A 17,343-nucleotide genomic window follows, 5' to 3' on the forward strand; every position below is an offset into this window, starting at 1 on the left:
ATTTTTAGATTATATTTAAAACACTGCATTGTGTTTTCATTTTTGTTTGATATTGTTGCTTTAGAACTTGTTTGATTAATTACTGGTCTACTGACGAATATATTGTTGGCCACACAGGAACCAATTGTGCTGTTAAATGTATGAAGAGTTTGCAGTATCAACCATAGAAAGTGATTGATTGACAGCTGTTGTCCAATGTGTAAGAGCATACTAAGGTGAGACCAGTGTCACTGAGGAGAATAATCATTTCTAGTGCTGGTGCTTTTGGAGAGCGGATACAGGCCGAGATGGAGAGCGAGAGAAAGAAGGAAGAGATGGTGGAATAAGAGCCATGAGTAGTGAAGCACTAGAACAGACGGAGAGTTGAGAGAGTGTATGGTGGAGGGATTGGGTGATAAGGAATGAAAAAGCTTTAGGAGTTCGGGAGCCTTTTGGGGAAGACAGTGATGGCTTCAAGGACAGGTAACAACTGTGCATGAGGTAGAAGTTGCCTTAACCACAGATCTAGGATCAGTTTATTCTACAGCGTATTCTTACTTTACCCAGTAGGGGTATGAAAATAAATCTGTCCCTGAATCAGTGGTTATGGACATATACCTGCTTGGGGGCGTGGCCAGGGGGCGTGGCCAGGGGGCATGGCAGGGATGGTAACTCCCTCCCACCCTCCCGTCACCAAATACCTTTCTGCCGTGGGACTCTTCGTCGTCAAGGTAACCTTCCTCCAGGCCCAGGCTGCGTGGCCAAGCGGAGCTGTCGAATGGCAGAGGGGGGATGGAGGGGGGCGTTTCCAGGGGGCAGTAGGATTTGGGAAGTGGTGGCCGTGGCGGGCCAATGTCCTACAGCCACGAGAAGGAGGGAAGGAGAAGGAGAGGAAGAGAGGGAAGGAAGGAAGGATGGAAGAGGAAGGGAGGAGGAGGAAGAGAGAGCGCTGTGCATCAGGAGGAGTGACAAAAGCCAGGCAGAGTGCAGAGCAGAGAGGATCATGGGACGATTTGAGGAATGGAGCCCCGACCCCAAGAACTTCAGGGGTGAAGGGTCACAGGTATCCAATGAGATGCCTGGACTGAGAGCTAGCGTGAATGCACACACTGATGCATTCTAATCATATTAGTAGTACTGATACAGACCACTGATTGCTGCTGAATTGGAAAAACAAAGATAGAAAGTAGCACCAGCATTTTCGACAGACACTGTAAACAGTTACAGTCATTACGCAACACAGATGACACGTAGGATTATATGATTCACAAAATCAACTGTTGTTGTCTGCTCTTTCCGCACTATAACTTACATTTCAGCGGCATTTTGAACTCCATTCCCGACAGAGAGAAAGAGAGAGTTGGCTGAGAGCCAGAGGAAGGCAGAGCACTACAGGCTTCAGGGTTTTATACTAAAACAGGAGGATCCGTCCCCAGTGCCTCAGTATCGTCTGAACTACATCCCTCACTTTTAATCAATCAGCTGATATGGACCTGGGAAACCCGCCGAGGGCATTTCTTGGCCTATCATATTCCTTGTTATCAATTAATGAATCTATTGATTGATTAAGCACCATAGAGGAAACAAGACCAGCAGACACTTTGACCCTGAAGGACTGGAGTTGGGAGGGGGAGCCCCAGCGGAGCTCTACGAAGCTAAACTTTTGTAAGCTGTTACTACATTATGCTGTAGATCAGGACTATATCACACGGCCATCCAACCACAGATACGATGGATGAAAACACAACGCCCTGATTGGTCAGAGGTGCGGAACTGAACGGACGGTCTGCCTGGCACTTTGTGTATCCCACAGACCTACACCACTGAGTGCCATGTTCTACATCCAATTTGTAAGTCGCTCTGGATAAGAGCGTCTGCTAAATGACTTAAATGTAAAAATGTAAATAGTGAGTGACGCCGTGAAGAAACAGGAGAACATTTCCACATTGCCACGTTTCCGCTCCACCTCCCAATTATGTTTGTATAAATAATGTGTGTCTGTGTAGTTGGCCGGGGATTACGCAGAACACTTGAAATAACCTGTCATCCTAACTTCCTCTAACTGAATCATAGCAAAGTGGATCAGGAGAGATGTGAAGGCTCTCTGTTGCCTGGTGGACACACATGCAGGCCGTCTGGCTGTCCTAACCAGGTCATGCTCTTTAGATTTGAGATGAAAGGAAAATGTGTCCGTGCGCCCTGGTCAATAACAGCGCTGCACGAACTTCAGAGCGAGTTTTTTTCCCCGGCAGTGAAAGAAGTCATTGATGTTGAAATGGCACTTCATAGAATGATTTAACTATGTGTTATGGAGGTTGCAAACTCCTGACTTTCCTTGTTCCTGGGAATGTCCTTCAGTGAGGATTCCCTGAGCCTGCTGGACACGGAACTTTAACTTTATTAATTAACTGACTAGGACCATTAGTCACCTTCAGCCTCAACTTTTCCCCAGAAAGCATAACACATTCTGTTTCAAACCCCCAGCTTTGCTTTTTACTATTGGCAATACACAGTAATATAAGCTGCATCATCATAACATAGTACAACATCACATTATAACTGTTGTTGTGTCAAGTCTGCCTGGTGTGGGCTACAACTGCTGCAGTTGTGGCACCGTACAGTCCGCCAGGTCTATAGATGGGTCTTCCTGTACACTCTGACCTAAGGCCTGTTGTTTGGATGGGAGTGTGGTGGTATCGGGGTGTGGGGTGTAGGGTAAGCACCGTCGCTAACATCTAGCTGGTTGTTGGGGAAGGTGAGTGGGCGAGTGCGGGTACCTGAGCGGGATCGTCCTAGGGATTGTTCTCGGGACTGAGTGGCTAAGCAGAGTACCCGGTACTGTGTTTCAGTACTGAGAACTCTAGACCTGGGGTGAGGTGGTAGGGAGTGTTTATGTGGATCTGGAGTATGGCTACAGGCTAGTTGGCTAACCAGACAGGAGTTTTGGCGGGAAGACGAGTACTGGGTCTCAGGGACAGTCAAGTGGGTGCGCTGAGGTGGATATCTGAGGAAGGCAGGGTAGCTAGCTCGGTAGGAAGGTGGGTCTGGGAGAACATCTTTCCTGTAGCCAATGGCTTGCTGTTTCGGCTGAGGGGAAAGCTCATTGGCTAGATGGGTGTGTTGGTGGCTGGGGTTACTGCCAGTAGGTGCTTGCTGATTGGCTTGTTTGGCAGGGTGGGTGGGTGAGTGGGTAAAGCTATGGCTGTCTACTTGGAGGAGTGGAACTCCAGAGCTGGCTCGGTGGCTGTGTGGCTCTAGATGTGTACTGTCCATATTGGCAAGCTGAATGACTTGGCTGGTGCTGTGGGTGGGGTTGGGGTTGGGACTGGTGTTTGGTTGGGTGTCTTCGGTGTCTCTAAGGTCATGCTGGTTGGCTTGGGAGGTGTATGGTTGTGCATGTTGCTGGGTGTCTGTACTCTCTACAGTGGCAAGCTGCTTGGCTTGGCTAGTGCAAGGGTGGGAGTTTGGTTCAAGACCAGGGTGTCTATTTGGCTCAGAACTTGTTTGGGTGTTAAGTAGGGATTTAAGTTTGGGACGGGACTGGGTGGCTAAGTACAGGATTTGGTACTGTGTTTCAGGACTGAGAGACCTGGACTGGGTGTGAGGTAAAGAGTGTATATGGGGGTATTTTGTGTTTGGGTCAGGACCAAGGTGGATGTTAGGCTGAGGACCCGGGTGGGTTTTTGGCTCAGACACTGGTCTATTTGGATCAGCACCTAGTTGGGTGTTGGATTCAGGACCTAGTTGAACACTTTGATCTGGCTGGGTGTTAGGTTGACGACACAGGTGGAGACCCAGGTTGGTGTTTGGGTGGTTGCGTGGGTGGTAGGAAGGGCTGGTGCTTACCTCCGGACCCAGCTGTTTGGTGGGGGAAGCCTGGGATCCGGGCACTGGGGAGAAGGGGCTGAGTGGACTGGTGAGGCTTACTGAACTCAGGGGACTGGCAGGACTATTGGTGCTAAAGGAACCTGATGCCCCACTGGCCACTGTGGGAGAGAGGGAAAAGGGAGATGGGGGACATGAGAGAAGAGGAGAGGAAAGGACAAGAAAGTGAATTGCGTAATCAAAAAAAGAGAGGAGAGATTGATACAAAAGAAAGAGAGAAGGGAGTTAGATATGCATGTAGCATACTGTTCATCCAAATACTCATATTTATTAATTTATTCAAAAATCATCTTGTGTTGGAGTGGCAATTACTATATGTGTGTAAGACTATAGTGTATGTCATGTTGTTGTGAGGTGATGCGTACCCCTGTGTTTGGCTGTGTCTGTGCCTCTGGAAAGGTTGCTCTTGTGGAGTCCCTCCCACACTTCCTGAACTCTCCAGAACTCCTTCTGAATGTGTCTATGGACCATCTCACTCTGACCAAGGAGAGTAGGGGGTGGAAAGAAGACGAGGGAAGGAAAGGTGATACGAGAAGGATAGAGGAGAGGAAAATGTTAGAGAATAACATTTTAAGTATACTACTGAATAATAGCTTGTTAATAACTTATTTTTGTTATTATAAAGTCTTCTGTTAGAAAACAAGTTAGTGAGTGATGCAGGAGTTACAGTCGGTGGCTCAGTTATAAGACCAGAGTAGTGTGAGAGAGAGACACCAGGTAGCCTTAGTGTCTTTTGAAAACAACAGGGTTGCATTGATTAGTGCACACGGTAGCAAAACATTTCGCAACAGAAAATGAAAACATGCATTTTTATTGGACAAGTTCAGATACTCTCTCCCAGTTTCGGCCCGTTTGCGTCTATTTCGTTCCTAGTGAATACGACTGTGTTAGTGAGTGGGTCACAGACATTGCACTCTTATAGGCAGTCTCTTCACAGTTCACCACCATGAGCCAGGTTACATTCCATGGAAAGGAGGGAGAGTCAGCTGTTTAATGGGGCAGGTTGACTACACAATGATAAATAGGACATGATGAACATTTTTATTGTGTTCATTTCTTATTGATGAGCGATTCATATGCTTTTTAAATTATTGATTAGAAGGAAGGTTTCCGCTCAGCTATTAGCAACCTAGGATAACACTGTGGTAACTGGAAAACAGCCAAAGAAAAACCCTAGAAGCTAGAATGGAACCATACGGGTGGGTTTATGAGCAGGTGATTATAGGATCAGTTCCATTCTAGTCATTTCATTTCTAGGCTTCAAATTCAGTGTTCAATTGGTGACTGGCTAAAAACACGGCACAAGAAAAACGCTGAAGATTTAGGTGGATCGCAGAGTAGATGACCAGTGTGGGGTCCTGATGAAGAGAGGGCGTCCGTGTACCTGCCCGCCTGCATTGAGCTGCTCCCACAGGTCCCCATGGATAGCGTTGACCTCGTCCTCCAGAGCTTCAAACTCCATCCGTGTGGTGGTCAGAGCCTGGGGACAGCAGGTGATAGAGCAGACACTCAGGACCTGGAACTATGAAGCTTTTTCCTAGATCAAAAAGGGGCTTAGGTGGTGGGCACATGCGTTTGTTTCCTATGCGTGAAAAACCCTGACCCTATGTTGAATCCATTGACTATACAGTATCTATCACATTGGAGTAGGAGAGTTGTCATCTGATGGTGATCAGATGTTATAGATTACAAATAGATTATCATATTTTAGATTTAGAGAAATGGGTTATGCTCCATGTCTCTTTCACAGGATACCTTGAAAGGATCTCCTTGATTTACTCATCAAATTTAGATTACAGTACATATAATGGATCACTATGGATTATCATAGATTGCTATAATCTCCTGTATGTGTCTTACGCTGGATGCCTGGGAGAGTTCTCCTCTGATGTTGATGAGCTGGTTCTGCAGTGTCTCCTTCTTCAGCTGTAGTTTGTCTGCAACCAGCGGCTGACCCCGGTACAGCTCCATCTCCTGATGTGTGGCCACCAGCGCTCCCTCTAGGCTGTCCTGGGAACAGCAGGTAACAGGGGACATGTCAGACAATGGTTGGGGAGTAGGGTGACGTTGCCCTTAGATGTTGACCTTGGGTCAGTTTTGCATTCTCACTTGATAATGGTTAAGGTTAGGACAGGGGAAGAGGAATGCTCGGTCTTTACCTAGGGGTGGTCTTTTATATTTAATTTATTTAGCAACTTTGTATTTCGTACAGTACCTTGTCCATTCTCAGCCTGTGAACAACTGCCTCCTGGTCCTTTAGAAACCTGTTCTGCTCACACAGACGACCCAAGAGTTTCTAGCAGAGGAGAGAGAGAGAAAGAGAACGAGAGAGAGGGAGAGACATTGGAGGAAGTGTGTTTGCAGGGGAGAGGATGGTTTCTGAAGGTGGATTGTTAAAGAGAGGAGGAGAGAGGATGGTTAGATGGAGGGATGTGGCCTTACGCTGGTCTCAATCTCATTGAGTTTCAGTGTGGGGTGAAGCTCCCTGTATGGGTCATGGAACGGAGGCACCTGGGAAAACAGAGGCAGGACTCATTCTTAATACTTACATTATGTCAACCAGAACCCTTATTCAAACAAATTCGTCATAGATCAAGGGTTTGAAAAACAACTCGCAGCCAGAGTGAGCAATTGGAATGGCCCAGATCCATGTGGCTGCACACAACACTTTATCAATAGCGTAGAACCAAACAGAATGAGTGTAAGACACTGCACCATACGATGTGCATAGTACATACTGTACATATGACATCACTACTGCACAGGACAATTTATATTGAATCACTATTAATACTGATATACTAGACACATAAGATCATAATAATAACAAATCAATAACTTTAAAAAAAAGCATAAATAAAACTGTGATGTTTACAGCATCGAGCAGTAAGAGCCGACAGGGTGAGCTGGAATGCTAAACCCCTCTGTCAAAAGATCAAAGGTCATATCCAGGTTGTCCATGTCCTTATGGAGCACTGTGATTGGATAGTATGTGAAGGAGGATATGACATCGCAGTGAAGACAGAGGGGCACGCAGAAGAGGGCCGGTTGTTGTGACGCAACAAGACACAATAAGGCTACAGCACAAGACAGGATATGACATAGAACACAGATGGAAAAACAAAGGAACTTAACAAAGACACATACAACACTGCACGGTGAAGCAAAATGGATAACTGAAATCGCCATCGAATTGGTTGGACAAAGGAACCGAAAGCTAGAAGAGAGCCTAGCGTCTAACATCCACATGCTAGAGTAGGGTACTGGAGAGAGGAGGGAGAGGCAGGCTTAGGCTTGGCTGTATAGACCTTGGGGGTGACTGTGGAGTCAGGGGGGAATCCTTCACCTTGATTCTGTCTAGACAACAGCTGAGCCTCCTAGCCTAAATCACTGGTGACTAGAAAAGCCCTGAAGGGGGCAGTAGCTGACCTCTATGGAAAGAGCACAAGCACAAGCTTAGTTACACTGAAAGCAGAAAGCCTGTGGCTACAAGGCAAGTGCATTTACTGGTCTTATTGCTTAGATACATGTGTCTTATCATTCGTCTTTGAGGAGGGGGATAGTGTGAGGGTGTGGGAGTCTTTGTGGAGCAGTGTTTTACAAATAGTGGGTTGGAACTGCTTTCCTTTGGGTTATGGCATATGACTGGGTCATGGTTAGAAACATTATTCTTTACTTGGTTACTTATATGAAAAGTTCAAAGGCTTTAGGTGCAAAATCATTTGGAAAACCATTATTTTGGGGGGCTGTGGGTCTAGCTGAAGCCTGTCTCTCTGGGACACTCTCTCCTCTCTTACTTGTGAGAAGAGCTTTGCTCTAGGGGAGGATCTCTCCACCATTCTGGTTACCATGCCGATAACGTGATCTCTCCCGGTCACCTGGGGCAAAACACACTGCCCATCATTCTCCTGGTTGCCACAGTAATGACAGGAGCCTGACGTCTAGCAGTAATAATCCCTGACAAGTTTATTTTTATTTTTTATTACTTACATTTGAAAATGAAATTGGATACATCGAAGAGACACATTTCTGTTTGTGTGCAATGTCCAACAAATAGTTCCAATACTGTGGTACAGTGATCTGAAATAGTGTGTATACTGTAGCACTATGAACTGGTCATTGTTATAAGGTGTAAGCAGTCAGTGACATTGAGACGGGGGAAAGAAGGTAAGACAGTGGGAGTGAATGTGGACTGTGTTCGTGAGAAACAGGTGTTTAGCAGGTGGCAGAGTTGACAACATGGACAATCTTCCACGTGACAATACATCTAAACAATGTGGCAAATATTGTCAACACAAATGCTGTCAACCACACTATGCGATGGGGTTTAATATAACCAACAGTTTACGGACGATCAGAATGTCACTCTTCTCAATTTCTCACGACTTCTTCTCTGTACTCAGTAAGTTACAAAGCTTTCCCACTGGGCACAAACTGACTGAATCAACGAAATGTGGGACGTAGAATGTATTAAAGGGTCCGATTTTGTTTGGCGTGTGATTGTTCCTGTGAAGGGGTAGAGGTGTGTCCAGAGATGCCTACGGTACGTACCTGTTGATCGAGGTACTCCAGGTTTCTCTGGAGCTGCAGGTCTAAAATGTCCTCCTAATAGAGCAGCATAAGCAGCAACAGTGAAAAGGACAAGGACAGTGCAAGACCCAGTACCAGAGACACCAGTGAAACCAGTAGCAGCAGCATCAGTGGCACCAGCAGACACAGAGACAGACAGAGAGAGTGTAAGAGGGAGAGAGAGAGAGTGACAGACAGAAATAAAGAAAGAGAGAGACCAAGAATGAAAGAAAAAGAGACAGCGAGATAGTGGAGACAGGGAGGACAGACATAAGAACTCAAACCAGATACAACAGGAGAGCACAGCTATAGCATACCTTTAGATGCTGGTTACATTTTAAGCAGAGGTAGCTGCCGAGGACCTTATCCCCGCCAAGTGAGTGTGTAGGTGTGTGAAAGTGTGTGTGAGTACTCTAGCCAAGTGTCTCCCAAACTTGACATTGGACTCAATGGTCTGTATCTCTTGACAGTGTAACATTCTGTGGGAGGACATACCATTTTGTTGTGTAGAGAGGGGGAGGCAGGGTAGTTGTAGTGGTACATTCCTTGGCTTAGCGACCTCCTGTCTCCAGGGTAATCATACTGAAATAAGATAAATAACCAGGATGTTCTGGGATCACTATGATTTTGGCCTAGCAACACAAACAAATCTTCATCCATTAACAGCTGACTCCTGACTGAAACAGACACACACACACACACACACACACACACACACACACACACACACACACACACACACACACACACACACACACACACACACACACACACACACACACACACACACACACACACACACACCACATACACACATACTGTACACCAACACCCTCTCCCCCACCACACACACAAATACACACACACCCTCCCCCCTCTCTCACCTTGGGAGAGCTCAGTGATCTCCTCAGTCCATACACAGAGGGGTCAGCATAGATCACATCCTCCCGTAGCCTGCCTGGTCCTCTGTCAAACCGGGCCGAGGGTGAGCAGATAGGCGAGGCAAAGCTATGGGGGCTGGGAGAGTAGGGACCACCCGTGGACGAGGAGGGGGACCTGGGAACGGACCTAGACCTAGGTTGGATGGACAGACGCCTCATGGTAGTCTGGGCTGCATCCATCTGGTCGTAATAGGCAGGGCTGGGTTTGGGGCCGTATGGGTCTCGGGGGGGCGGGGGTCCGTAGAGAGGCCCGTCACGCAGTGAGCGTCTCTTCTCATCGTTGGTCCAGCGAGGGGGGCCCATGCGGTCGTAGCCCACGGCGGACACGGAGCAGATGCTGTCAGGACGTACGCCTGGAGGGTAGAAGGGGTACTCCTCCACGTAGCCCGGACCGCCCCCCACGCTACTGTAGACGCTGTAGTAGTCAGCTGGTACGCCACGGTTCACTGTGTAGTAATGAGATGGACTGGGGGAAGAGAGCGAGAGAGAGACGGTTGAAGGGAAAACATGTAGTTGTAGACACAAAAATATAAACAAGTGTTTGCTCCTCTCACCTTCGCTCTACCACTCCCTTAATCTCACTTTCTCTTATTCATCCTCTCTCTCTCCCCCTCTCTCTCATTGCAATTCAATTGCATACAGTAGAGTACATGTGCAGGTTGATTGGTCTGTCAGACACAGTCCCTCAACTTATGGCAGGCAGCAATGTAGTACGCTGCCAACCCACAGCTCTCTGCGTCCTCCTCCAACAGGACGGGTAGCCTATCCTCGTGAGAGAGGTCTTTGAAACCTTGAATAAGGGTTTCAAATTTGGGAAAATGACACTCTCTAATTGTTTTATATTTTTGACATTTTGTCAGGAAATGCAGCTCCGTCTCAGGTTCTGCTGTTGTGCAGTGGTTGCACAGCCTTTCCTCAACAGGGAGCCAGGTTTTCCTGTGTCTACCCTTCTCAATGGCAAGGCTGTGCTCACTGAGCCTGTACTTTGTCAAGGTTTTTCTAAGGTTTTGATCAGTAACCATGGTCAAATATTTAGCCACGGTGTACTGTCGATTTAGGGCCAGATAGCACTGCATTTTGCTTTGTGTTTGTGCTTGTGTTTCCCAATAAACAATGTCGTTTTGTTTTGACTGTGTTGTAATTTGGTTTATTCTGATTGATTGGATGTTCTGGTCCTGAGGCTTCAGTGTGTTAGTAGAACAGGTTTGTGAACTCAGCCCCAGGACCAGCTGGATGAGGGGACTCTTTTCTTTGCTCAGCTCTTGGCATTGCAGGGCGTGGTAATGATATGAGAGGGGGTCACTGTATTTGAGATGTTTCTAAAACTGATTTGCTCTTTTTGTGAGTTTTTATTATTAGTGGATATTGGCCTAATTCTGCCCTGCATGCATTGTTTGTAGTTTTCCTCTGGACATGTAGGAGAATCTTACAGAACTCTGCATGCAGGGTTTCAATGGGGGGTTTGTCCCATTTGATTAAATCTTGTTTTGCAACTGGACCGCACACCTCACTGCCATAAAGTGCAATTGGTTCAATGACATATTCAATTAGTTTTAGCCAAATTTGAATAGGTATTTCGATTTGAATTAGCTTTTTAATGGCGTAGAATTCCCTGCGTGCTTTCTCTCTCAGTACATTCACTGCCTCATTAAGGTGTCCAGTTGAGCTTATTTTTAAACCTAAGTAATTGTATTGTGTACAGTATTCTATATATGTTGTACCAATTGAGAACTTTGGTCTAATTCCCTGAGATCTGGATCTTCTCTGGAAAATCATTATTTTTGGGGTTTACTGCCAGGGCCCAGGTCTGGCAGTACTGCTCTAGCAGGTCCAGGCTCTGCTGTAGGCCATGTGCTGTGGGTGACAGCAGGCATAGGTCATCTGCGAAGAGTAGGCATTTACCTTCTGAATTGTGGAGACTAACACCAGGGGCTGAGGATTTTTCTAGAATAGTGGCCAATTCGTTAATGTAAATATTGAAGAGTGCAGGGCTCAGATTGCAACCCTGGCGAAGGCCCCGCCCCTTGTTAAAGAATCTATTATTTTCTTACCAATTTTAATGCTGCACGTATTGCCAGTATACATTGATTTAATTATGTCATATGTTTTACCCCCTACACCACTTTCAATAACTTTGTAGAACAGTCCTGTATGCCAAATAGAATCAAATGCTTTTTGAAAGTCGATAAAGCAAGCGTATATTTTGGTATTATTTTGGTGGACATGTTTATCTATCAGGGTGTGTAGGGTGTAAATATGATCAGTTGTGCGATGTTTTGGTATACATCCAATTTGGCTTTAACTCAAGATATTGTGCTTATTAAGGAAGTATAGAACTCTTACATTGATAATACTACAGAAAACCTTCCCCAGGTTACTGGTTACTGTTACTCTCTCTCTCCAGCCTTCTCTCTCTCTCTCCCATACCCCCCTCTTTGTCTCTCTATGCCTCTGTCTCTCTCACCTGTTCAAGTCCTCCTGTACAGCTATGACTCTGCGCTGGTTGACCCACTGCTGTAGCTGAGTCATGGAGCTCTTCCTCTGGGCCTGTCTCTCAGGGTTTGTCCGTGGCACGAAACCCCGTCTCAGCACCACATTCTCAGGCTGCTCCCTCACCTCCCTCCCCTCTCTCATCCCTCCCTCTGGAGGTACCAGGGGTGGCCGCCCGTTACCCTGGGGTGGTCCGTTTCCATGGTTTGGGGGGCCGTAGGGGCCCCACCCATTGGGCTGGTGATGGGGTGCACCCCCAGGTCCAAGCACTCCTCTCTCCCCCCTATCCCCTCTCTCTCCCCCCATCCTCCCCTCCTTTTCTGAGTGGCTGGTGGAGGGAGGGGGCGTTTCCATGGCGTCGACCCCGTTGACCTTGTGATGTGCGGGTTCTCGTGATCCGCGCTCTGGGTCTAGGAGGTCAGTCGTCTGGCCGTTGTCCTCGATGTGTGTGTGTGTCTGGGTGTGTGGTTCAGGTCCTTTGGTTACCAAGGTGTTACCATGGAGTTCCGCTGTGGGCGTGGTGGCCTCGGAGTTGGTGGTCCTGTGGGGAAGGGACAGAGTTAGAAAGTGTGTGTACGCGCGTGCTTGCGTGCGCGTGTGTGTGCGTACATGCATGTGTGTGCGTGTGCTTGTGTGGACCTCTGCGCAGGCTGTATCGGGACGTGTGCAGCCTCGTTCATAGCGTCAATCCACTCCTCCTGTTCCTCGGCAGTCTCAGCGCTGAAGTAGTAGGTGCGTGTTCCTGCGTGTTCAGCCTGCAGGCAGAACACAACGGAGCCCTTAATCTCACCTTCCTCCTCTTCCTCGTACCAAACCTGGAACAGACAGAGAGAAGACACAGCGTTGGACAGAGCCTTCCTCACGTGAAACATCACCATCAGCAGCAGCATCATCACACACTTTCATGCCTTTTAAGCAAAATCACACACACAGGTCTCAAACGCATGTATATAAAATGCATGCATTTTAATGTTGCCTTGAATAATTGTCAATGGCCAACAAACCTTTCATACACAGTATTACTAGTATGTTGGAGAATGATTAAACAGCTGTATTTAGTTTCAGTTATCAGCAAATACTGCACAAACTGTTGCATTGACTGATATATTGGTGAGTAGTTAGAGCATGCAAACCACGGCCAGTTTAGAGCAGTCAGAAAATAGCTCAGGTTAGTGGTGAATATCCAGCCTTTAGAATGGCAGCAGTGAAGGATGGTCATATCAATGAAGCCATTTAGAACTCAGTCAATGGCTTTGTTCAAATGATCAAATCCGTAATGCATTGTGGGTAAATTGTGACTGACTGACTGATCTACAAGTAACAATAAGTTGTTATTCATGATGCGAGGCGATTTGTAGATCGGTCATTCGCGCCTTGCCCCTAATGCTGGCTGCAATGTCGAAACAAGACCGTTAACACGCAGTTTAAAAACAGTCACTCCGTCTACAGACGCTTGACAGTAAAACCAACAAGGTGAATCCAGTGTGTCTCTGTAACAGTTAGTCACCAACGCCATGCAGTGAGCAGAGGAACCATGCAGTTGGGAGGAGGTGAAGAGAAAGGGTGAATAAAGGGTGAATACTACCTACATGAAACAAGATCATCTGAGGAACTCTACACAGGCACAATGGAGGACAGCTATGCTCAGGGGTCCTCACAGGTCGGGGTGAGAGGGAGGAGAGGAGAGATCGGTAAGGGTCAGAAGGTTATAAAGGTCAACGTTCAGAGGTCAGAGCACATTGATTGGTGGGGTACCCAGAGGGTAAAGGTAGGCAAGGGTATGGGTGAGGATCCTAGAGCGAGGTAAGGGTGCAGTGAGACCTACAGTGTATGCCTAATATGTCTGTGAAACTCAAGGACCCACAAATATCCTGCAAGCACTGGTATCCTGAAAGAAATACTGGTTAATAATGAGAAAATGCATTCATGTACTTTCTCTTCCCTGGTGCCACTGTGCTTGGTCAGCTAGCTCACAGGTCATTCTAATCTACACAGCAACATGTAAACGTAACAGGGTTAACACTGTAATTTCTCTCATCTGCCACATGAGGGCAGTAGAGGCCTATCAGCTTCAGAGAAGTGTGTAAAAACTTCATTGTGCACAATCATGTTGCGTCACTAGTCAACGGAGAGGAATGAGACAACGATGATCTGTTACTGAGCCAAGAGGGCACAGGTGTGCGGAAACAAGCGTGATGTGCACTTAAAGGGGTGCAAGGAAGTTGAGCCATCAAACGATCTATTTCGATGCACTTTGTCCAAAACGTGGCGGCTAGTAGTACACATTCTGCCAGCTACATATAGACATTGGACAGGTGTTCACTGGTCCTACATGACCCCAGTCGTCTTCGACACAGTACAGATTAGACAATATAACACACAGGAACATATTAATAGATAAAGCACTATGTTGAAGGTCCATTGTCCCAGACTACAGTGGAGGTTTAAACCATGCAACCCAAAAAAAAACAAACACAGCAATCCAAGACAACAAGGAATAACCCTAATCAGGAAGACCTGAGAGAAACCCATCCTCTCGCCTGCGCTATCTTTCCTCAAGTCCCACCTGACAAACTCCTCAACTAGAGATCCCTAAGTATTCGGCACGCATGTGAGAAATACCGCGCCTTGGTACACGGTATTGGCTGGCAGCAGTCCAACATAGGGAGACAGGGAGTGCCTAACGAGGCACCGTAAGTAGGGAGTAGTGTGAGAACACACACGGGGGTACACAGCATACATCCTTACCAGTAGAAGGTAAAGCAAACCTAAAGCGTTGATTTGCTCAATCGTTGACTTAAAGGTAATTAGTCTTCCTAGTGAAAGACCTCCGGACACCTTGTGCCTGTGTAGGCGGTTAGTCAGTGGGGAGAACACAGTCAACAACGGTCAACACAGAGAACTACTCTCTGAGCAAAAGGAGATACAGTATGAGACAGAAGTATTGAGCAGTGGCCGCAGCCAACTAGTGTTCGACAGAGCACAGGAGGCCTATAGAGACATTATGCAGGACAGTGGCTAGCAAACTAGCTTCCATGCTTGCACCAAATACCAATCACGACAACAACATTCTCATTTGTATTCTAACTAGACTTTAGCCTAACTGTCTTGGAGCAGAGAGCCAACATGTCGTACATTAATATTCTGATTCTAAAACCAAGTTGGCCAAGTTGTCTCTGAGGCCAGTGTGTGTCTGAGCTATAACAACCTTTTCAGCTCTCAGTCCTTCTGTCAGCACATTAGCAGTCTGCCTGTGATCAGAGCAACTCCACACCAGCCGGAAGGAAAGACTGGGGATGGGGAGTGCTGAGACACACACGTGCACGCCCACACACGCCCACACACACACAAACACACACACACACACACACACACACACACACACACACACACACACACACACACACACACACACACACACACACACACACACACACACACACACACACACACACACACACACACACACACACACACACACGTCGCACACACACAACACAATCTTTAAAAGAGCTATTAAAAACACAGACCAAAGGACAACAACGCAATTCTAGTCCCAGGACATAGAACACTACTGGCTGTTATAGCTTGACAGCCTGACTGATTGTTTCAGAGCTGGTTTCTCTGCTATTTTATCTATAAAATCTTGTCTGAATTGTTATTGTACATCATCAAGGTCAAAACAACAACAGGAAGAAAACAAAAGAGGTTTAATCTCAAATGGACGACCTGGCTAGATAAAGTCAGCTCTCTAGTCCTTTAATTCATCGCGTCAACTGCCTCACCAGGACAAAACAATAAGTCCAGGTGTATGGGATCTCAAACTGTTGCGCAAATCACACAGTGGCAAAACCGGTCCTGCACACACTCACACAGGTGAGACAATGAGCCGTGCGTGTGTGTGTGTGTTTGTGTGTGTGTGTTTGTGTGTGTGCATGTTCACCAGGATCCACTACCCACCTGGGGCAGATCTCACCCCAGAGTCAGTGTTGAGGAGAATAACACTCCCTCTTGTGTTGTGTTGTGACTCATTCAATATAAGGGCCATGGCACGGCAGCTCATACTAGCTAGCAACAGCCATTACTTAGATTGAAGTCGACAGGGCGCCACTTGGCAGTTGTTGGTTTGCATGATTTAAATATTGTACAGTTTGGTCTAGGAACTGCAGCAAAATACCATTTATTATAGAAACAGTAGCTAGTCAATTAGATAGTATAACAGGCATGATATTCAAAATAATCATATTCAATATTTATACAAAAATTCCAACCGAATCAACGTTTATTCATCATATGCACAGGACCCAGAGGGGTGTAAACCTCTCAACACTGCAATTTAATATCAAAGAGGTAAAAAAAACTACTACAGTAATACTAGTCAAAAAAATGACTAATGCAGGGATGGGCGACTTGTAGCTCGTGGGCCTCATGGTGCAGAGGTCCCCCTTTTGTAGGCCAGAGGATAGATTTTAAAAATAATAATAATAAAACATTCATATATATATATATATATACATATATACACACAATACCATTCAAAAGTTTGGGGTCACTTAGAAATGTCCTTGTTTTTGAAAGAAAAGCTAATTTTTTGTCCATTAAAATAACATCAAATTGATCAGAAATACAGTGTAGACATTGTTAATGTTGGAAATGAATATTGTAGCTGGAAACGGCTGATTTTTTATGGAATATCTACAAAGGCGTAGAGAGGCCCATTATCAGCAACCATCACTCCTGTGTTTTAATGGCACATTGTAATAGCTAATCCAAGTTTATCACTTTTAAAGGCTAATTGATCAATAGAAAACCTTTTGGCAATTATGTTAGCACAGATGGAAACTGTTGTGCTAATTAAAGAAGCAATACAACTGGCCTTCTATCGACAAGTTGAGTATCTGGAGCATCAGCAATTGTGGGTTCGATTAGAGGCTCAAAATGGCCAGAAACAAAGACCTTTCTTCTGAAACTCGTCAGTCTATTCTTGTTCTGAGAAATTAAGGTTATTCCATGCGAGAAATTGCCAAGAAACTGAAGATCTCGTACAATGCTGTGTACTACTCCCTTCACAGAACAGCGCAAACTGTTTCTAACCAGAATAGAAAGAGAAGTGGGAGGCCCCGGTGCACAACTGAGCAAGAGGACAAGTACATTAGTGTCTAGTTTAAGAAACAGACGCCTCACAAATCCTCAACTGGCAGCTTCATTAAATAGTACCCGCAAAACACCAGTCTCAACGTTAACAGTGAAGAGGCGATTCTGGGATGCTGGCCTTCTGACTATTGTTGGTGGGCTCGAGGGCCCACTAACAAAATGTTACTTAGGGCCCCTGAAAGGCTAGGGCCGGCTCTGACAGCATTTGTGGTTATGGATGTGGGTACACAGACCTGCGAGCCACTGCGGCCCCTCATGAGTTCAGATTTTTGTGTGGCCCCCATCCCCATCAAAGTTGCCCATCCCTAGTCTACTGATATAAATC

The 17,343-nt window shown here is 46.3% G+C and overlaps 1 protein-coding gene across 20 annotated transcripts in view; it reads right to left on the minus strand.

Annotated features, from left to right (window-relative positions):
• LOC129843275 (pleckstrin homology domain-containing family A member 6-like) overlaps window positions 1-17,343 on the minus strand; it is a 169,372-nt gene that overhangs the window by 22,649 nt on the left and 129,380 nt on the right. For 10 of the 20 annotated variants that reach the window (XM_055911945.1, XM_055911939.1, XM_055911970.1 and 7 more), the window contains 13 exons: window positions 12,504-12,679; window positions 11,839-12,405; window positions 9,318-9,840; window positions 8,929-9,015; window positions 8,416-8,469; window positions 7,662-7,742; window positions 6,307-6,375; window positions 6,080-6,160; window positions 5,725-5,874; window positions 5,249-5,344; window positions 4,230-4,341; window positions 3,826-3,965; window positions 681-836 (listed from right to left, as the gene is read on the minus strand). In XM_055911945.1, coding sequence (XP_055767920.1) covers window positions 681-836; window positions 3,826-3,965; window positions 4,230-4,341; window positions 5,249-5,344; window positions 5,725-5,874; window positions 6,080-6,160; window positions 6,307-6,375; window positions 7,662-7,742; window positions 8,416-8,469; window positions 8,929-9,015; window positions 9,318-9,840; window positions 11,839-12,405; window positions 12,504-12,679 — 2,292 coding nt within the window. Of the gene's footprint in view, window positions 1-680; window positions 837-3,825; window positions 3,966-4,229; window positions 4,342-5,248; window positions 5,345-5,724; window positions 5,875-6,079; window positions 6,161-6,306; window positions 6,376-7,661; window positions 7,743-8,415; window positions 8,470-8,928; window positions 9,016-9,317; window positions 9,841-11,838; window positions 12,406-12,503; window positions 12,680-13,453; window positions 15,241-17,343 lie in introns of those variants that run through there. The other 10 variants (XM_055911925.1, XM_055912061.1, XM_055912057.1 and 7 more) reach the window with 6 other exon arrangements.

Source organism: Salvelinus fontinalis, chromosome 3 (assembly GCF_029448725.1).
Source record: "Salvelinus fontinalis isolate EN_2023a chromosome 3, ASM2944872v1, whole genome shotgun sequence".
Lineage (NCBI taxonomy): Eukaryota > Metazoa > Chordata > Actinopteri > Salmoniformes > Salmonidae > Salvelinus > Salvelinus fontinalis.